We start from the raw sequence: 17,717 nt of genomic DNA, 5'->3' as shown, positions 1-17,717 counted from the left end.
CGGATGAAGATCTCCCCCAAGCTGTAAGCAACAAGAAGAGCGGCCTTGTGCTCATCACTGCAGCCCTTGCGACGGGAGATGCTCTGGAAATGAGTGATGGGTCTGCAGGGGACAGGGGAAGCCAGCTTCCAATGCCCAGGACCTACTGTCCCCATCCCCTGCCTCACTCTTGTGCCATTTCCCTGTCTGGGGACCTGGCCAAGTGGCATCTTCTCCTGTCCCTGCTCAGCCCCCTGCCATCCACAGGCCATGCAGATGAGGGTGGTGGAGGCCAGGGTGAGAAGGCCAGAGAGATGCTCAGTCCACATGGAAAGGTGACCAACCAGCCCCAGCCACCAGAGGGGAAGGCTTCATAGAGGAAGTTTTCCTGGGAGTCTGGGCAGGAGGAAGGAAGAAGCGGATTCTAGTTTGTGGGTGGCAAGTGAGGTGTCAGAGGCAGGAAACGTCCCAGGAAAGATGAATAGGCTTGTTTGGTTTCTAAAAGTCTTCTGCAAGGGAACAGTTGGGAGATAAATTTAGGAAGGAAGGCTGGTGCAAGGCTGGAAAAGACCAAGCTAAAGGAGCATGGCCTGCTGTCCTCAAGGTGCCTCGAGGGGTCTGGCGAGGGCTTGATGGTCCCCTCAAGGCTGGAGGCAAGACCAGTTCTCAGGAGGTCTCCTCTTTTCCAAGGCTGCTTCACAGTCCCCTTTTCCAGGAAGCTTTCTTGGGATGACCCTCCAGGGCTTCCCCTTTCCTGATCCCGCCTAACTGAATACTTCAGTCCAAGAAGCCACAGTAAGGCTGCAGCCTGTCTTCCCTCATTAGAGCACATGCCTCCAGGGGGCACTCCTGCCCCAGCACTGTCCCTGGAGCCCCCTCAGGGCTATGCCCTGCTCCCCTTCACGTCATCAAGTGATGAGAGATTCGGGGAGGATTGGCGATGGGCAGGGGCCGACTTTCATCGGAGACTTATCAGGGAAGTCCTTTTGATCTGGCCCTTCTCAGGCACTTCCCCTAGCTCAGGCAATAAAGAGGAGTGAGAAATGGGACCCAGGGAAGCTTCCAGGTCCCCATACTGCTCTAACATTCTGCTTCTGCCTTTCCCTCTTCCCTGTTCTTTTTCTTTGGAGGAACCCCAGGTTTCCCCTCTACTCTGGGTGGCAGGAGGGATACGGGGTCAGTAGGCAGATGAAAGGCGATAAATGGACTCAAGAGTTACAAATCCTCCTTTATTGGGAGGGAGGCTGAGAAATAATAATTTATCACTTTGGGAACCCCCAGAAGCCCTCTCCCCATGAACCCTTGGGGGCTGAGGGGAGGGGCAAGGGGGCTCCAGGAGCTTCCTGAGAGGGCCGTGTGGTGGGGGGTGAGGAGACACATTCAGTCCCAAGCACACTGAACATACACTCAGGAAGCGAGGACCCGGACAGACCCCCTCCAAGGAGGGGGCACAAGAAGGCACAATGGCAGAGAGGGTTTGGCACAGTGGTTGAGTGTCAGGGGTCAACAAAGGACACCATGATGTAGCGAGTGCCCCGAGTAGTGGGCAGCCCCTCGTGGTAGTGGGTGAGACGGCCAGGGTGCAGGAGCCCCCAGCCCTTCCGCGGCGACAAGACCACGCAGTCATAGCGCAGGAAGCGGCAGCCACCTCCCTGGGGAGAGGAGAAGGGAACAGTGGAGAGTGAGCAGACCTGGGGACTGGGGGGCAGGCAGACCAGAGGGTTAGGGAGAGGGGGATATGGAGTTGGGGGGCTTAGGGTATCGGCAGAGGGGGGAGATGCCAGAGGAATGGGAAGGCAGCCAGCCGGAAGGGTCCAGGAGACGATACCCACCAAGTAACAGGGAAGGTGAAGAGAGTAGGCAAGGGGCAGGGAGGGCAACTGAGGGGTGTGAGCGGGGGGTGGAGGGGGCGGGACACAGTCATGGGGGAAGTGTGAGTGTAAGAGCGTGTGAGTATGTGAGAGTGTGTGTGTGTGTGTGTGTGTGTGTGTGTGTAGGCCCTGGAGTGGAGGGTGGTAGGGCTCACCTCATAATCCAGGCCCTTGTGGTTGAGGGCAACATTGAGGGTGAAGGTGGATGAGTCGTGATGTGGCCGCAGAGAGGGCTGCTCATCAGGCCGGTAGCGGACCACAAAGTTCATCACTGCTCGGGTCTGTGGGGACACGAGAGAAGAGGCTGGAGGGATGGCCTTCTAAGGAGGCGACAGCCGCTGTTCGGGGAGGGTGAGGGGCCCCAGGGACCAAGCAGTCTCCCCCCAGGGGTGCCCGCCTGCAGGATCTCTTTCCCTGGGGCCCCAAATGCTACAGGGGCTGAAAGGCACTGCGTGGAGACTTCCAGCCATGCCTGGGATGTGGGAAGGCGGAGGAGGCAGGGTGGCAGAGGCAGCGGCCCACCTTGGTGTGATAGCCTGGGAATAGGCTCTCGGTCATGGGCCCCACGTACGTCCTCAGCAGCTGCAGCCACTGGTCCTCATAGCCCACCTGCTTCATGTGGATGTCCACGGTGGGCACGTTCTCGTAGCCTCCGGCCAGCCTTGAGTCCTATGGGCAGTGGGCACTGAGCCCTGACAGGGCAGTGCCAGCTCCCCCTCCTCTGGCTCCAGGCCTTACAGCTGTGTCCCTCGGTCTGGAAGTCTCAGCTTGAACCACTCCTACTAGCTTTTGAAGTCTCAACTCTTCCGTGAAGACCCTGGGTCCCCCCACAGCTGGGCCAAGGGCCCCTCCTGTGGCTCCCACAGCCCCTGGGCTGCCCATCTCAGGCCCTAGAAGCTGGGCTGCTGCTCCTCCCAGCAGCAGGTGAGCTCCAGAGGGCGAGCTGGGCTGCACACCCCATCAGTGCACCTGCACCACCTAGGACAGGGGCTGGCATCTGGGATCTGCCCGATATTTCTTGAATGAATGGATGGATGGATGGATGGATGAATGGATGGATGCAGTTGTGCTCTCCATGGGCCCCTCCCCCTGGGACCCGTATCTGCTCCCACTCTCCTAACTCCATTTCCCTCCATTAGACCCAGCACTGCCCTCCTCCTGGGGTCCTCCCTCCTCCCGTGGCCCAGCCTCTCACCTCATGCCGGCCTCCCGACCACTGGCCGTAATGCTCCATCTCCTCCACCAGCTCATCACACATTTGGTCTGACAGCAGAGGAAACCAGTACACGTCCGGGCATGGCTGAGGACAGAGCAGGGGAAGGACAACAGGGCTGAGTGACGCTTGCAGAAGAGGGGCGGGGAGAGGAAGCAGGGAGCCGAAAGAGAAGCCAGGAGATGAGAAGCTGGGGGCATGGGGGTCTGAGCGTGGGCTGGGCCAGGGGAGGCAGAGCCACAGAAGGTGGGAGTGGCACTGAGAACACGGCACCAATGGCAGGAGGGCCTGGAGCCCCAGGCTCTGGGACAGTGGTGTTCAAACGTCTTTACAAAAATGTCATTTCACCCATAACACCAATATACCCAACAGACGAGAGAGATCACTGATTAATGATAGGGTGGGGCTGAAGGCCCATCTGCTCAGCCTCTACCTCATCTCACCTAAGCAGAAGACCCTAAGGCACCTGGGAGAAGTCAGTTTGAAAGCCACTGATCTGGACAGCAGACTCAAGGGCGACGGCCATCAGGGCGGGCGGAGATCCTGAGCAGGCCTCACCTGTTCCACGAATCCCTTCCCTTCGAGGGCCCGGCTGTAGTTCTCATGAATGTACTGCTCCTTCCAGTCCTGGGGAGGGTCAGGGGAGCGCACAGTGATGGGCGCCCTCCTCACTCCATCTGGTCCCACCCAGGAAACCCCAGCCCCTGGACCGCCCCTCCTCAGGCAGGAGCAGATCCTGCACAGGGGTGAGTGTGTGTGTGGGTGTGCGCGCGCGCGCGTCCTCCTTTGGTGAAGGGTGAGGCATACGCATTCTCTGAGCGAGGGCCCCCCCACTCACCAGGGGGTTGTCAAAGATCTGCCAGAGATCGGGGTGCAGGTGGTCTGTGTCGTAGCGGGAAGTGGCCAGGAGGCGGCCGAACTCGTGCTGATTGCTGAGGTGGAGGAAGATGCCCTGGAGTGGGGGGAGCGTGTGAGGAGGAGACAAGAGGTGGCAGCTGCCCAGCACCCAGCATGGGGCCCCCAGGCCTGCACCCTGGGTCTGACGGCGCTGCTCACCCTGTCCCGCAGGCTCTTACAGAAGGCCATGTCAGGGTCGGTGTCGCTGACCGAGAACACCTCCCTCTCGGGCAGCTCTGTCCTCAGGGTCTCCCCGCGGATCACATATGCCTGGGATATGTAGGGCACATTCCACACGCCCCTGGAGGCACCCGCACTAGGGTCAGTGTGGCCCAGTTCATCCTCAGGGCACCCCACTCTCTTCCCTTCCCTTGTTCAGCACTGCTGGCCACAGCCCTCCCGTGTTCCACTCCACGGTCAGTCCCTACCCTGCAGCCGGGGCAAGTCTGACTGGCGGCCACAGCAGACCCGAGACTGGGGCCTCGGGATGCGGTGCAGGCGTGTGTGCGGGCCCACGTCAGAAGAAGCCGGGCAGGACTCACACTCGCTTCCGCTGCACCAGCTCCACGTAGTCCTCGGAGCGCGCGTAGTACTCGTCAGGGCTCAGCGCTCCCCAGAAGTTGGACCACAGCTTCCCGTGGCGGGAGAGCATGGGCGCTATCACCTTCCTGTGGACAGGTGGAGGTGAGGGCTGGCAGAGGCGAGCCCCTGCCCGAGGAAGGAGTTGGGGGCTCTCTGGGGACTCTTTGGGGGCCCTCTGGCCAAGCCGGACAAGCGACCTGTTCTCTTCAATGAGGATGCGCAGGGTCTGCGGGTTGGTGATGACGGTGTCGGCATCCAGGCTGAAGTAGAATTCACACTCAGGGTCCTGCCGACAACTATCCCTGGAGGTGACAGACCAACAGACAGATAAGCTGAAATGGCAGCAGGTGGGGGGAACGCCCCCACCAGCCGAGGAGAAAAGTGGGCAGATGCACAGATGCACCAGCAACAGGAGAGGAGGGGGACGTGAAGGACTGCAGGGTGGAGGAGCCAGTGTGAGTGCGACAGTGGAGGGTAGCACGTCTGGTGGCTGGGAGGCCACCAGTGTGGAGGCCAAGGAGAGAATGGATGGTGAGTGGAGACGGGAGGGCGGCAGCCTCTCCCCCCTTCAGCCCCACCCGTCCTCCCCGTCCTCACTCACATGGCCATGTCTCTGGCCTCGCCTGGACTCAGGGCCTCCTCTGGCCCCACCAGCTTCACAGCTGAGAAGTGGTCCTGGAGCTGGGGCCAGGAGTCCGCAATGTGGGGCTCGTGGTACACCTCCTGGAGATGGGGGGTAGGTAGGAGGGGACTGAGAGGGCAGAAGAGATGGCTGGCCCCCAGGGGGACAGGAGCGGGGCAGGTGGTGAGCAGAAAGAGTGTAGGGCGGAGTCTGGGGTGGGGGTGGGAGTTCTGACCAGGGCAGAGGCAGGGGCTCTCGGGAGGGCCCACAAGGGAGAGACTGCCAGGGTGTCTCACGTTGTTATGCAGGAAAAGGGTGACCCTGTCGGGGGGATAGTCCAGGAGCAGCAGCCGCTGCAGGAAGCGGGGCAGGAACGGGGTAGGCTGTTCCACAAATACGGCCAGAAGCACCCGGGGGGGAGGCTGGAACATAGGACATGACAGGGCTCAGAAAAGAGCCTGGGTCCCCACCCAGTCTTCCCTCCACAACCCTGCCAGGTTTGGGGGTCCCCAGGAGCTTTGTCCCCCCCACTGCTCCCCAGCATGCTCTCCCAGCACCTGCTGCTTCAGAGCACTCTCCTGCCCCACCCTGGCACCCCTCCTTACTTGCCCCCCCGGGAGTGTCTTCCGGTCCAGGTCGCAGAACCCACAGCCTCCCTCGGGAGTCCAGCCTTTGGGAACATAGTTTCCCAGGTAATTCAGCTGGAGCTGTGGGGAGAGATGATGAGAGGCTGAGGCAGAGGAGGTGGGGAGGGCCAGAGGTGAGGGAGGTCAGGGAGACAGGCAGGGGACAGGGCAGGAGGGGGAGTAGGGGACACTTAGCACCTCTCCCAGCATCTCTGCTGCTGCAGCTGGGAGGACTGACTGCTCAGAAGAGCTAGAGGTACCTAGGGGCTGGGGCCAGGCCTGGGGCAGGGGCTGTGAGGCCAGGACTGACGGGGGCAGGGGCTGGGGCCAAGGGTATGGGCCATTGGGGCACCTTAGTGGGACCGTTGCCATGGATCACAACAGGAAGCGTGTCGTAGGCCACATTCCGGATACGCACACGATTCCGATCAAACTTTAAAACCACCTCATCTGAGGAAGAAAGATCAGGTTTTAGACTCTCTTTCTCTTCAAGCCGCCAAGCAATAGATGCTTCTATATAGGGGGGAACTCAGTTTCTCTGAGGATGAGGGACTGCGGCTCCATGGGGGCAGGGATGGGTACCTTCTCTCTCTGAGGGCACAGACCAGGCTGCTGCCCCACCCCAGGGGAGCTCCAGCATACTACCTGGGTGACCCGGACAAGCCACTGGCCCCTCAGAGAGGCCGTTTCCTCATCTATAACAGCTGGAAAACCACAGACCCTCCTTTTGTAGGATTGTGGTGTTAAATGAAATCACAGAAGCAAAGCCCTGGTCTAGCGCCCTGGCACATGGTATAGTCACGCGTCGCTTAACGACCAGCATACGTTTTGAGAAGTGCATTGTTAGGCGATTTCGTCGTTTTGCGAACATCACAGCGTGCACTTACACAGACGTAGGTGGTACAGCCTACCACACACCTGGCCTACATGGACTGATCTTATGGGACCACCGTCGTATATGCGGTCCGCCATTGATTGAAACGTCGTTACGCGGCACATGACTGTATGTGTTCAATAGATGTTAGGTTTGACGACTGCTGCGTTTATTACTATGAGCACAGTGCAACTTACTCTATCATCAGCCATTCAGATGTCTGAAGAAGTTAACACAAGGGTGAGTCAAAGCCCACGTCAGTCCCACCAGGAGCCCCTCCCAAATTCAGGACCCCCTCCCAAATTCAGGACCCCCAGCAGCAGAGGCCTCTCTCCCCGCCCCCTCTGATTGCCTTCTCCTCACCTAAAGCCCCATTGAGGTTCTGGAAGATCCGGGATTTATGATCCAGATTAAGGCTGAGTTTCTCCTGGATGGGGTGAGATGGGCAGTTAATTAAAGAGGGGGAGGGACATCACCTCTCAGTCTTTTCTCTTTACGTCTTCCCCAAAGCCCTTTATCCCTTCCCTCCCATCCAGCCTGAGGCCTGCCACCTCTCCTCTGCCCCTCCCTACCCTCAGTCCTGGGTCCAGGTAGAGTCGAGTGTAGAACAGCTGATCATCATCATCATCCTTGTACTTCCACTGGCGGACGATTTGGTGGATGGTGGGTGCGAAGCCAATGAATCCTGTGGGGGGAGGGGAGGTGCTCACTCCAAAACTGTCAGGATCCCGCGGACTGGTCCCCACTCCCTCTCCAGCCCTCAGGCACCTGGAACACTCTGTACCCCACCACTCTTGGCCCCTCTGCCTCGGGCAGTCTGCCACTCACCACCAGAGTTGAGGAAGCGCTTCCCCGTGCCCACCTCAGGGTACTGCTCTGCCAGCCCCCACTCGGGCCAGCAGAAGCCCTCCGCAGAGAAGAGCAGGCGGCTGCCACTCTGGACGAACTTCTTCAGCAGCTCCGAGGGGCTGCCAGCCAGAATCACATCGTAGCTAAGTGAAGAAGGAGAGGATGAACAGGACAGCCACTAGGAACCTCAGTATCCTCACCCTCTCCTCCTGTTCACCTCTTCCCTTTCTCCCCAACACTAGCCCCTTTACCTGTCCACAAACATGATGACCATATCCTCCTGGTCTGCATATCTCTCCATTTCCTTCTTTAGCCACCTCACCTTCTGTCCTCCACCAACTGTTCGGGCCACATCACCCCCTCGCCACTCCTCTCCCAGGCCCAGGGTCTATGGGGGAGACCCGCCATGTCATGGAGAGGATAGGCCGCCCAGGACCTCCTGACCAGAACCTCCGTGGGGCCCCAGGCATCCAGCCCTCAGCCCACTCCTCCCACTGGAACCCCCCCATCCTCCCAGGGGCCACGAGGGTGTTCCTCTCCTCACCCGCACAGTGTAGTTGAAGAACTCGGCTGACCGTAGGAAACGCCAGTATCCCTCAGTCTCGGCTGTGGCGACGGTGATCACCAGCAGCTTCTCTGTCACCAGCCAGGAATTGGCACGCGGGACTCACTCGCCCACCTCACTGCCCCACGCGCTCTGCCCACCGCAGCCCCCTTCTCCTCCCTCTGACTCTGCTCCTGTCCCTTTCCTCTTTTTTCCCATTTCCACCCACCCAGGGAAACTTCGACACCATTGAGAACGGGATGGGAGTGACACCCAGGAATTCGGGGTCAGTTCGCATGGGGAGGCTGGCAACCTCAGTTCAGGGTGGGGACTGGGCGAGAGGCTGCATGATTCGGCCCCTAGGAGCGCGCTGGGCGTGGGAGATGCCGGCCGCCCCCACGAGGCCCCGGCCCCGACCGGCAGACACGTCAGCCCGGCGCCCACTCGGCCCTCCAGGGCCCGTCTGGGGTTCTCACCTGGGTTGACGGGGTCGCTGCCCCGGGGACGGTCGGAGGCCGAGGCCGCAGGAGGCGGCGGCAGCAGTAGCAGCAGCAGGAGCCGGAGTCCCGCGCCCAAGGAGGCCATGGCGCGGAGCGGGTCGAGACGGCACCCAGGCCCGCACTGCTCTGGCTGCGCGCCTGGATCCCAGAGGGGCTCTGGAAGCGGGAGCCGGGACTGCAGTGAGGCCGGCTGCGAGGAGGAGCAGGGCTGGGGCTCCGCCCTGGGAAAAAGGCGTAGCCAGAGGCTAGAGAAAACTCGAGATGCCGGCGTCCCAGACAAGGCGAGGATTGTCCCGGGACGCGGGCGCGCGGGCGGCGCGGAGCAGGCGGAGGGGGCGCCCGGCCGGAGGCGGGGGAGGGGCGGGGCGGGGGCTCGGGCCTGCGATCCGGTGCCGAGGACTTTGGTCAGAGCCAGCTGGGCCCACTGCCCGCCTGACACACGAGGAAACTGAAACCCGGGGAGGGGAAGTGGCCCCCGGTGGGTCCGGCCGGACGCGGAGGCGGGTCTTTGCCGCAGCCCTGCCCGGAGCGGCCAGGCGGAAGACTGGGAGAGCGAGGCGGCGGCGGCGCCGGAGCCGGGACGAGTGGAGGAGCGGGCGGCAGGGAGGGCAAGGGCCGAGGGGTCTGCGGCCCCAGAGTAGCTTGGGTTTGCGGTTTCGGCAGAGGGTCGCCGGGGACCCCTGGAATTGTCCACTCAAGCCTCCCCACTTTCCTTGGTAGTCCGGCCAATCAACAATGCTGCCCCGGGGAGAAGCTCCAGGGGCTGCATTTGTGAAGATGGCATCTTCAGAAGGACCAAAGGAAAATAACGTTTCACGAAAGACCACTGGCACCACCTCTTTAAAATGATCCATTTCGGGGGTCCTACAAAATACACAACCACGCTGAGGCCGGAAGTAGTTTTGCCCCTATTAAATATGGCGGAAAGCTTTCTCGTCTCCAAGGGAACATCGCGTAATGCGTCAAAGCATTGGGATATTTTGCGCACGCGCAAAAGTACACGCCGCCGGAAGTGATGGTGCCCCTACCAGAGCGAGTAGTCTTGCACGCATGCGCAGTAAGCTTTTCCGTCGGCTGTGTTGTAGGTAATGGTGGAGAAGAAAACCTCTGGTAAGTGAGCCCCTGGCAGTTGGCCCCCTTCCTCCTCCCAAATCCGAACTTGGCCTAGGATTTCTTCACCCAGTTATTAGTCTTAAATCCTTTTGCCGGCCCTCGGGTCCTGGCGTCGGGGCAGCCCCCCAAACCATCCATTCACATTTTATTGATGCCTGCTCCAAGCCAGGCGCTGGGGATAGAGAAAGGAAAAAGATCTTTATCATCTAAGAACTGGCTTTCTGGGGGGAGGACAAACACGCAGACCTACCACTGCATTTCAGAGTGATACGTGGTATGTCAGAGGGATGCAAAGCGCCAGGGCGCAGGGAGGGGGGGCGTCTGGGAAGCTTCTGGCTTCTGGGAACCCAGCTTCTGGGAAGGAGGGGACCAGGAAGGCTTGGAGGTTAAGAAAACGCTTGGATTGAATCTTGAAAGTCGAGTTATGGTTTCACTTTGTGCAGGTACGCGGGGACTCATTCCCGGCAGCGGGAAACGCACGTGCAAAGGCAGGAAAGCAGGGAAAAGCAAGTCGCTTAGGAAGCCAAGTTCACCGTTCGGGGCTTGCGCAGCAATAGTAAGAGAGGCTGGAGGGCTGGGGAATGGTACACTTGAAAGGCATTATATACAATGCCGAAGAGTTTGAACTCTGTGGAGAGGGCAGTGGAGAGCCATCAAGGACTTTTAAGGCAGAGGAGTGGCAGAAACAAATTTATGTTTTAGAAAGGCAGTTCTGGCTTCAGTGCGGAGGATGGATTGGAGCGACTAGAGCAGCGCTGTCCAGTAGAACTTTCTAGGATAATAGGAATGTTCTTAATTAGCATTGTTGAATATGGCACTCATTAGCCATATGTGGCTACTGAGGACTTGAAATGTGGCTAGTATAACCGAGAAACAGAATTTTAAATTTTTAAAAATCTGAATCTACATCTAAATTTAAATTTAAATAACCACATGTGACCAGTGGCTGCTTTATTGTGTAGCACAGGTCTAGAGGTTGGAAGGCCAGTGAGGAAGCTGTTGAGTAGTCCAGATACAAAGAGATGAGAGTCAGAACACCTTGCCTGATTAACTTGTAATCAGTCCAGTCATGCTGCTCCTTAAACCCCTCACTGGCTCTCTATCACCTTCCCCATGAAATACCCCAATCCAAATTCCTTTAGATACTTAAAGGTAAGACTTGTAATGGTCTGCCTGACTTCATATCTGCCCCTCCCCCCCACACACACACTCACACATACATGTATTCCAGTCATACAGAGCTTCTTTTAATTTATTGAAGGCACCACGGTCTCCCTCCAGGCCTTCTCTCATGCTGGTACCAAGGCTTGAGACACCCTCCCCCCTCCCGCACTGGGCTAACTTGTCTTCCTCAGTCAGGCCTTAACCTAGACCTACTTTCCTCTGGAAAATCTTCCTGACTGCCCAGGTTAGGTGTTTCTGTCATGTGCTCTGTAGCACTTTGTACTTCCCTGTGCTTGCTGGTTTGTTCATATTCATATGTATTCCCCAGTAGACTGTTGGCTCTGATTGTGTTCCCAGAACCAAGGGCACTGCCCTCGGCCACTTGGAAGGGAGGCAGTATAGGACAGTGATCACAAGCATGCGTTTTGATGCTGGGCAGTTCTGGGTTTGAATTCTGACCCAGCCACTTAGCAGCTATGTGAACTTTGGACACACTTCTTACCCTCTGAACTTCAGTAAAGTGGGAATGATAATGATATCTATCTCGTAGGGTTGTTGCGAAGGTTAAAAGATTCCACTTATGCAAAGAGCTTAGTATAGGGCCTGGCTCAGAGTATACACCCAGTGTTAGCTACTGGCGCTGAGGCTATTATTATGGTTATAGGCACTCAATAAATATTTGTTTAATGAATGAAGAGATATTTTGTGTAGAATTATCAGAGCCCAGTGAACAGCTGATTTGATAATGAAGAGAGAGGTTTACAATAACTCGTAGGTTTCTGGTTTGGATGTCTGCATAGATGGTTCCATTCGCTTAAAGAGAGTCTACAGGTGGAGAAGCAGACTTGAATGGGAAGAGTTTTAATTTTGAGTTGCTGGGGTCGGTAGGTGATTTCCTGCAGCCTATTGAATAGCCAGTTCTGAAACTCAGAAGAAGGCTCTGAATTGAGAGCATCAGTTTTGCAGTCATTTGCTTGTGGATGATAGTTAGAGCCCTGTGTTTGGATTAGAAATTCCAGGAAGAGTGTAAAGACTGAGAAAGACAGTGACAGCCATCTCCTTAGAGGCAGAGAGAGTAGCCAAGATGGGAGGCTGAGAAGCGTAGCTAGAGATGGAGAAGGAAAACCTGGAGTCATGGCAAGAAAGTAAATGAAGGGCCTCTTTCAACCTGAGGGAGATAGTCAACACAGGCTCAAGTCAAAGGAGGATTCTAGAAATGCACACTGGGTTTGGCCTTAGGAGTCACCGGTGTCCTGAGCGTAAGTGGTTCCCACTGAATGGGAGTTGGTTCACTGGGATTGAGGAGTGGACAGGGGGTGAGGAAATGAAATACCTCTTGGACCACCCTCTCAAAGAAGAACAGGTGTGAAGTTGGGTAGACTTGTGCGAGTTTAGCAGGTTTATCCATTGGAGGAAAGTGCCAGTTGAGGAGAAGGGGTTGAAGATGCAAGAGGGAGGGGAGGACTTGAGCTGGAGCTGGAGGGTTGGCTTTAGCAGTGGGACTTGGTGGGCAGGTGGGTATCCCTGCTGTTATGTTGGAGAGTGGGCTGAAGATTGAGCGTCTCTACCTGTGGGTGGCCCATTTCCTTTGAGGTGGGAAATGAGACGGCTGAGCCCGAAGGCCAGGTATATTAAGGTCCCAGTGGCGCCTGGAAGCCCTTAGTGTACGGTGGTCAGCACGGTTGTGTGGTTTCTGCCAGCAGTAGGAGGTCTCCAGGATGCGTTTCACTGGCTGGGTCTGGGATTGGGAGGCAAGACTGGTGCCACAGAACTTGAGAACAGGCATGAGTGACTGAAATGGCAGTCTCAGCTGGGAAGGACGCAAACCAGCGGGGCTGAGGTATTGTGAGAAGATATAGGGCCAAGGGCTTGGTGAGGAGGATGAGATCAGAGAACTGTGGCCCCCCCACACCCCTGGACATCTTCCACACACTGCCCAGAGACAAGGCCGCCCCAGCTTCTCTCTTCTGTGCCCCCCTTGACTCTTCGGGCCCCACCCATCTAGTTCGCTCCCAGGACCCTGGACAGCGGCGGGTGCTGGACCGTGCCGCCCGGCAGCGCCGCATTAACAGGCAGCTCGAGGCCTTGGAGAATGACAACTTCCAGGACGACCCCCACGCAGGACTGCCCCAGCTCGGCAAGAGGCTGCCTCAGTTTGATGATGATGCAGACACCGGTAAGGCAATGGGGGAGGCAGGGAGGGCCAGGGAGACAGGCTGAAGGAAGGGGAAGAGTCTGCCCAGGTCGGGGCTGTGGAAGGACATCGAGTTGGGTGCAGATGACCCAGCAGCTCCTTGGGCTCTGCCAGGGACTGGCTCCTGTGACTGCGAGCCAGCCGCTCACCCCTGTGTGTGCCGTGGTTTCCTCTCATGTATGTAGAATAAAGAAGATGGAGCAGATGAGCTCCAGGATCCCTTCCAGCTCTGACATCAAGCCTTACATTTAGGGAGTTTGGAGATACAGGAAAGCTGGGATTGGAGAAGTGGGGGGAAAGGGGAAAGGATGGTAGAGGCCAACTCAGAACCCAGGTGAGTATGTGGGCAGGGAATGGACACATGGGGATCGGGAATGATGGGACAGAGAAGGATGGTGTCTTTCTTGGCACATGGCAAGTGACTAATTGCTCTTGACCTCTAGGAAAGAAAAAGAAGAAAACTCGAGGTGATCATTTTAAACTTCGCTTCCGAAAAAACTTTCAGGCCTTGCTGGAGGAGCAGGTGAGAGAGGAGCTGGCCGGGGAGGACCCCACAGGGAAGGGGTGAGCCTGCAGAGGTCCTTGTCCCTGGCAGGTGTTTGCCAGGTGAGTGGGCGGAGGAGTTGTGGAGCCTGCCCTCTTGTCTCTGCAGAACCTGAGTGTGGCTGAGGGCCCCAACTACCTGACAGCCTGTGCGGGACCCCCGTCCCGGCCCCAGCGCCCCTTCTGTGCCGTCTGCGGCTTCCCTTCCCCTTACACCTGTGTTAGCTGTGGTGCCCGATACTGCACTGTGCGCTGTCTGGGCACCCACCAGGAGACCAGGTGAGCTTGGAACCTCCCCCGGGTCCACACCCTCTCCCTCCTATCCCCCACAGCTTCCCAGACCACTCTCCTCCTCCTGGGCTGCCTCTGCCTGCAGGTGCCTGAAGTGGACTGTGTGAGCCTGGGCGTCCCCAGAGAGGAAGGCCCTGCCTGCATCACCCCAGCTTCGGAGAGGGCCTCACCAAAAGGAGAGGTGCTCTTCCTGGACCAAGAGAGGAGCCATTCACCCGCCCAACCAAGCTCATGTCTTATCCTCCAGGGAAGACCAGTCTCACTCCCGGGGACTGTGGCAGGGAAGTGGGCCGAGCCCTCACAGTGCTATTGTAATGAAAGGTCTCATGTGAGGAGGAGCCTGCCTGTTTGGTCACATGGTGTTTTGGGGGTGAGGGTGATGGGTCGCCTGTCTTCCTACTCACTGCTCTGTCTTTTCCTCCTACCTGTCAATCACCCCGCCCACTGGCTGCGTCTCTTGGTCCCTGACCGTGACAGATTGTCTCATTCTCCTGCTACCCCCTTGTCTCTGCGTTTCTTGGCTGCTGCTTTATGTCACTTTTTTGGTTATTGATTTAGTTCATTTGTTTTTGCTTGTTGTTTCTCTAGTTCCTCTACGTATCTTCAGAGTATGGCTAGGTCCCAGGACTGGTGACAGGAAAGTAGAGTGAGGGTTGGGGGCAGGGGTGCAGAGTGATACTTCATCCCCTGGTACTTAACCAAATGAGAGAGACCAGCCCTTGTCCTTGGTGCTGCCTGTCTGAGGGGCGGTTGTCCTTAGGAAGCTGTTGTTTTCAGGGGTTGTGGTGTGTGAAATTGTGAGCAGGGGAGAAACCCCAGAAATTTCTGGGCAGCGTTGGGGGATTCACGGTATAGATACAGCCCTGGATGCGGTAACTCGTGTGTGGTACTAGAGCGTCTTACACCCACGCCTTCTCTAAAGTGGACTGCCGGCTGTGCACGCGGAAGCTCCTTGGAGTTGCTGTCTTAAGGCCTGGTACCCTGTTGTTGAGAAAATGACCTCAAGAAGATATTAATGAGATGCAGCCAAGTCAGTCACAGGCACCTTCTTAGGCTCTCTCCCCACTTTGCGGGACTTCCTTGGGGCTGGCCCAAATGTTCCCCGTGTCTTCCTGAGGAACTGCTTGCCCCATCTCTGAAGACATGTGGTTGGGCAAGTGGAGTTGGTGACAGCTTCATGTTGAATGGTAGTGAGGACAGGGTTAAGAGACAATCCTAAGTGTGGTGGTTTTAAAAGATGGCTGTAAACTTTTTGACCATCCTTCCATTGAAAGGTCCCCTTCCCCTGGGATCTGGGCAGGCTAATGATTTAGCCAGTAGACAGTGGCAGAAGTGAGAGCATGTCACATGCAAGGCTAGGTTGTAAAAGGCAGTGCAGCTTCTGCCTTGTCCGTAGGACACTTGCTTTTGGACCTCAGCCACCAGGTAAGAAATCCACCATCTGGAAGCCACCATGCATGAGGAAGCCCAGGCTACATGGACAGGCCGTGTGCAGGTGCCCCTGATGAGAGGCCCAGCTGAGCCAAGCCTTCATGCCCTCCCAGCCCAGGCTTCTGTCACAGGAGTGAAGATGCTTCCTAATGATTCCAGCCCTAGGCATCAAGTCACCTTCAGGCATTTGAATCTTCCTCGCTGTGTCCTCAACATCATGGAGCAGACACAGCAGTCTCTGCAGTGCCCTGTCTAGATTCCGGACCTACAGAGTCCATGTGTATAATAAATCAGGTTATGCCATTGAAGCTTGGGACGGTTCTTTATGCAGCAGTAGTACCTGGGGCACCAGGAAGCCAGTTTGCTGGCTAAGTTTATTATGTCTCTGTCTCAGGAAAGGAAGCTTCCCTGGCCTCTCACCTTTGTATTTTCCTCTCCACGAAGAAGTCCACTCAAGAAAGAAAACAGGAGAAAAGACTATTCTTGGCTGAGACGTTATGATCACCTGTGTTAAATTCCTGTCAGATTTCCACTAAGTCAGCACAGCCTCTTTGGTTTATTTCCTGAGTTCTCTGACTTTGTTTCATATTTTATTGTTATAAAAAGAATCACATAGGTTCTGCTAGGTGTAAGATTTGTCTCCTCAGTGACACACTCGGCCTTCCCCAACTCACCTCGATAGGACAGAGCCAGATCCCAAGGGCCTCTCGTTGCTCTGATTGGCTCCCCAAGTCATCCATTGACATTCCCCAGGAAGAATTCGTTCTCCAGACCCCCATTTGAAACCATAACTCCTCAAGGAAAGCCTTGACCAGTTTTTGCCAGCTTCCCGTGTACTAGTGGAGACTTGGTCCACACCTTGGGAGACACTCAGGTCTTTGGGAAACCTACATGTGCCAAAAACTTCCAGAGGCTAGACCCAGTGTCATGTGAGGGAGCAGCACAGCCCCTTCCTGGGTACACAGGGGGCAGAAGAGGTTCATGCCAGGACCTAGAAGGCTAGAGAGTAGGGGCTCCCACCTGAAGACCTCAATGAGCATTGAATTTAATAGAAGTGAATCTGTTTGCAGAGCCAGGAATTCTGGAAAGCAGGTGTCTTCAGTCTTAGACAAATCCTGGTCCCACTACTTAGAAAGTATGCAGCAGGGACAGGTCACTTTCCCTCTCTGACTCTGTCCCAGGTATTGTGAGGACTAAATGAAACTGCACCTCACCCAGTTTGAGGCCTGGCATCTGGTAAATCTTCAATGAATGACAGCTGTTGACATCATTGCCCAAGACCTAAAGCAGTTGATCGTGGAGCTTTCTCACAGCCAGTTCCCTCAAAGACCGGAGGAGACCTCCCAGCACCTTGCCCCTGTGTGGTGACCAGCTGTTTACATTCCTGTTTGCCCCTAGCTTGTGGGTTCCTTGAGGGCAGGGGGCATGTCTTGGTGTTCTAGCTTCTAGCAAAGAAGCAAATAAGTGTTGTTAAAAGGGGTAAGTATGTTGATAGCCATTTATGGCCACGTGACCATGCATGACAGACAGAAATCGGAACGTACCCGGTGACCATATTAAGGCACATACCTAACTGCTCAAATGTGAAACCTGGCTCAGGTTAGTTTTCCTCAAAGGGGGACGGGGTGAGAAGAGGCAGGCTGGAAAGGATGAGAGCTGGGGGTGGGCAGAGGGACAGGTTGGTTGGAGATGCCTGGGGGGGCGTCAGGAGTTGTATTTGACCTTTGTCCTTCACTGTTGGGGGCACAGGCATCCCTGTGGAGCTTTCACACCTTTCAGAATTGTAAAACACTTTTTAAGGAGTGTGTCTCATCTTGGAGAGAGAAACCACCATCGGTGTGCTAACCAAGCGAGTCCCAGGCCCAGTACTTGCGGGAGATCGTTACACCAAGGGACCCCCGTGGGACGCGCCTCCCAGTGTCCACGCTCTTGTGCAGTCCCTTCCATGTGGACTTTGGACTTGGCCATGGGACATCCACAAACTACAAAAGCAGAGCATGGGGGCGGGGTAGGATATAGAGATTTTCGCAGAACTTGGCCATGGAACCCTTTATGTAGAGAACAGCTCAGAAAGCACAAGTGTTTCTGGGTGGAGCCCAGTAGGAAGCCCTGACATGTGTGTCTAAGGCTGGTGAGCAATGCGGTTTGCTGGGAGAGCACAGTTGTACAGAGGAGGGATAAGAAATGGGGGTAGGGAGGTGGTCTAGGGCCAGGCAATGTGTCAAGGTCTCAATTGTCTTGGGCTTTTTTTCTGAGGCACCACAGAGCTGCCAGGGTGGGACAGTGAATGGTGCTCCAGTAGAAGGACATGGAATGGACTAGAAAGATGGAGTGACAAGCTCAATTAGGGTAATCCTGACGAATCCGAGGTAAGAGAGGATGAGGGCCTGACCCAGAACCAGGCAGGGGAGAAGGGAGAGGTGT

The 17,717-nt window shown here is 56.6% G+C and overlaps 2 protein-coding genes across 2 annotated transcripts; one reads left to right on the top strand and one right to left on the bottom strand.

The window, feature by feature from the left end:
* Positions 1 to 1,187: 1,187 nt before the first annotated feature.
* PLOD3 (procollagen-lysine,2-oxoglutarate 5-dioxygenase 3) lies at positions 1,188 to 9,051 on the bottom strand. Its single transcript, XM_058569080.1, has 19 exons — positions 8,534 to 9,051; positions 8,058 to 8,149; positions 7,765 to 7,901; positions 7,493 to 7,656; positions 7,237 to 7,349; positions 7,028 to 7,091; positions 6,143 to 6,240; positions 5,770 to 5,871; positions 5,461 to 5,586; positions 5,144 to 5,265; positions 4,740 to 4,844; positions 4,503 to 4,628; positions 4,120 to 4,261; positions 3,902 to 4,015; positions 3,622 to 3,690; positions 3,046 to 3,150; positions 2,373 to 2,519; positions 2,006 to 2,131; positions 1,188 to 1,631 (listed from the first exon to the last, which is right to left on the bottom strand). The coding sequence occupies exons 1-19, from the start codon at positions 8,640 to 8,642 to the stop codon at positions 1,476 to 1,478; spliced, it is 2,217 nt and encodes a 738-aa protein (XP_058425063.1). The 5' UTR covers positions 8,643 to 9,051; the 3' UTR covers positions 1,188 to 1,475.
* A 552-nt stretch (positions 9,052 to 9,603) lies between these two features.
* ZNHIT1 (zinc finger HIT-type containing 1) lies at positions 9,604 to 14,200 on the top strand. The gene is made up of 5 exons (XM_058569084.1): positions 9,604 to 9,667; positions 12,840 to 13,010; positions 13,472 to 13,551; positions 13,681 to 13,850; positions 13,948 to 14,200. Exons 1-5 carry the CDS (start codon positions 9,646 to 9,648, stop codon positions 13,967 to 13,969), a joined length of 465 nt encoding a protein of 154 aa, XP_058425067.1. The 5' UTR covers positions 9,604 to 9,645; the 3' UTR covers positions 13,970 to 14,200.
* Positions 14,201 to 17,717: the final 3,517 nt, after the last annotated feature.

Source organism: Diceros bicornis, chromosome 26 (genome assembly GCF_020826845.1).
Source record: "Diceros bicornis minor isolate mBicDic1 chromosome 26, mDicBic1.mat.cur, whole genome shotgun sequence".
NCBI lineage: Eukaryota > Metazoa > Chordata > Mammalia > Perissodactyla > Rhinocerotidae > Diceros > Diceros bicornis.
Note: the sequence above shows the minus strand (reverse complement) of the source record. Positions and strands in the feature narration are given on the sequence as shown.

Bases quoted from the DNA above. Each gene is read 5' to 3' on its own strand.
- ZNHIT1 (XM_058569084.1), top strand. From the start codon at position 9,646: ATGGTGGAGAAGAAAACCTCTG. The intron at 13,011-13,471 runs GTAAGGCAATGG...CTTGACCTCTAG, and splicing joins TGATGATGATGCAGACACCG to GAAAGAAAAAGAAGAAAACT. The intron at 13,851-13,947 runs GTGAGCTTGGAA...CTCTGCCTGCAG, and splicing joins GGCACCCACCAGGAGACCAG to GTGCCTGAAGTGGACTGTGT.
- PLOD3 (XM_058569080.1), bottom strand. From the start codon at position 8,642: ATGGCCTCCTTGGGCGCGGGACTCCGGCTCCTGCTGCTGCTACTGCTG. The intron at 5,266-5,460 runs GTGAGACACCCT...CCCCATCTCCAG, and splicing joins CCCTTTTCCTGCATAACAAC to GAGGTGTACCACGAGCCCCA. The intron at 4,016-4,119 runs GTGAGCAGCGCC...CCCCCACTCCAG, and splicing joins GTAAGAGCCTGCGGGACAGG to GGCATCTTCCTCCACCTCAG.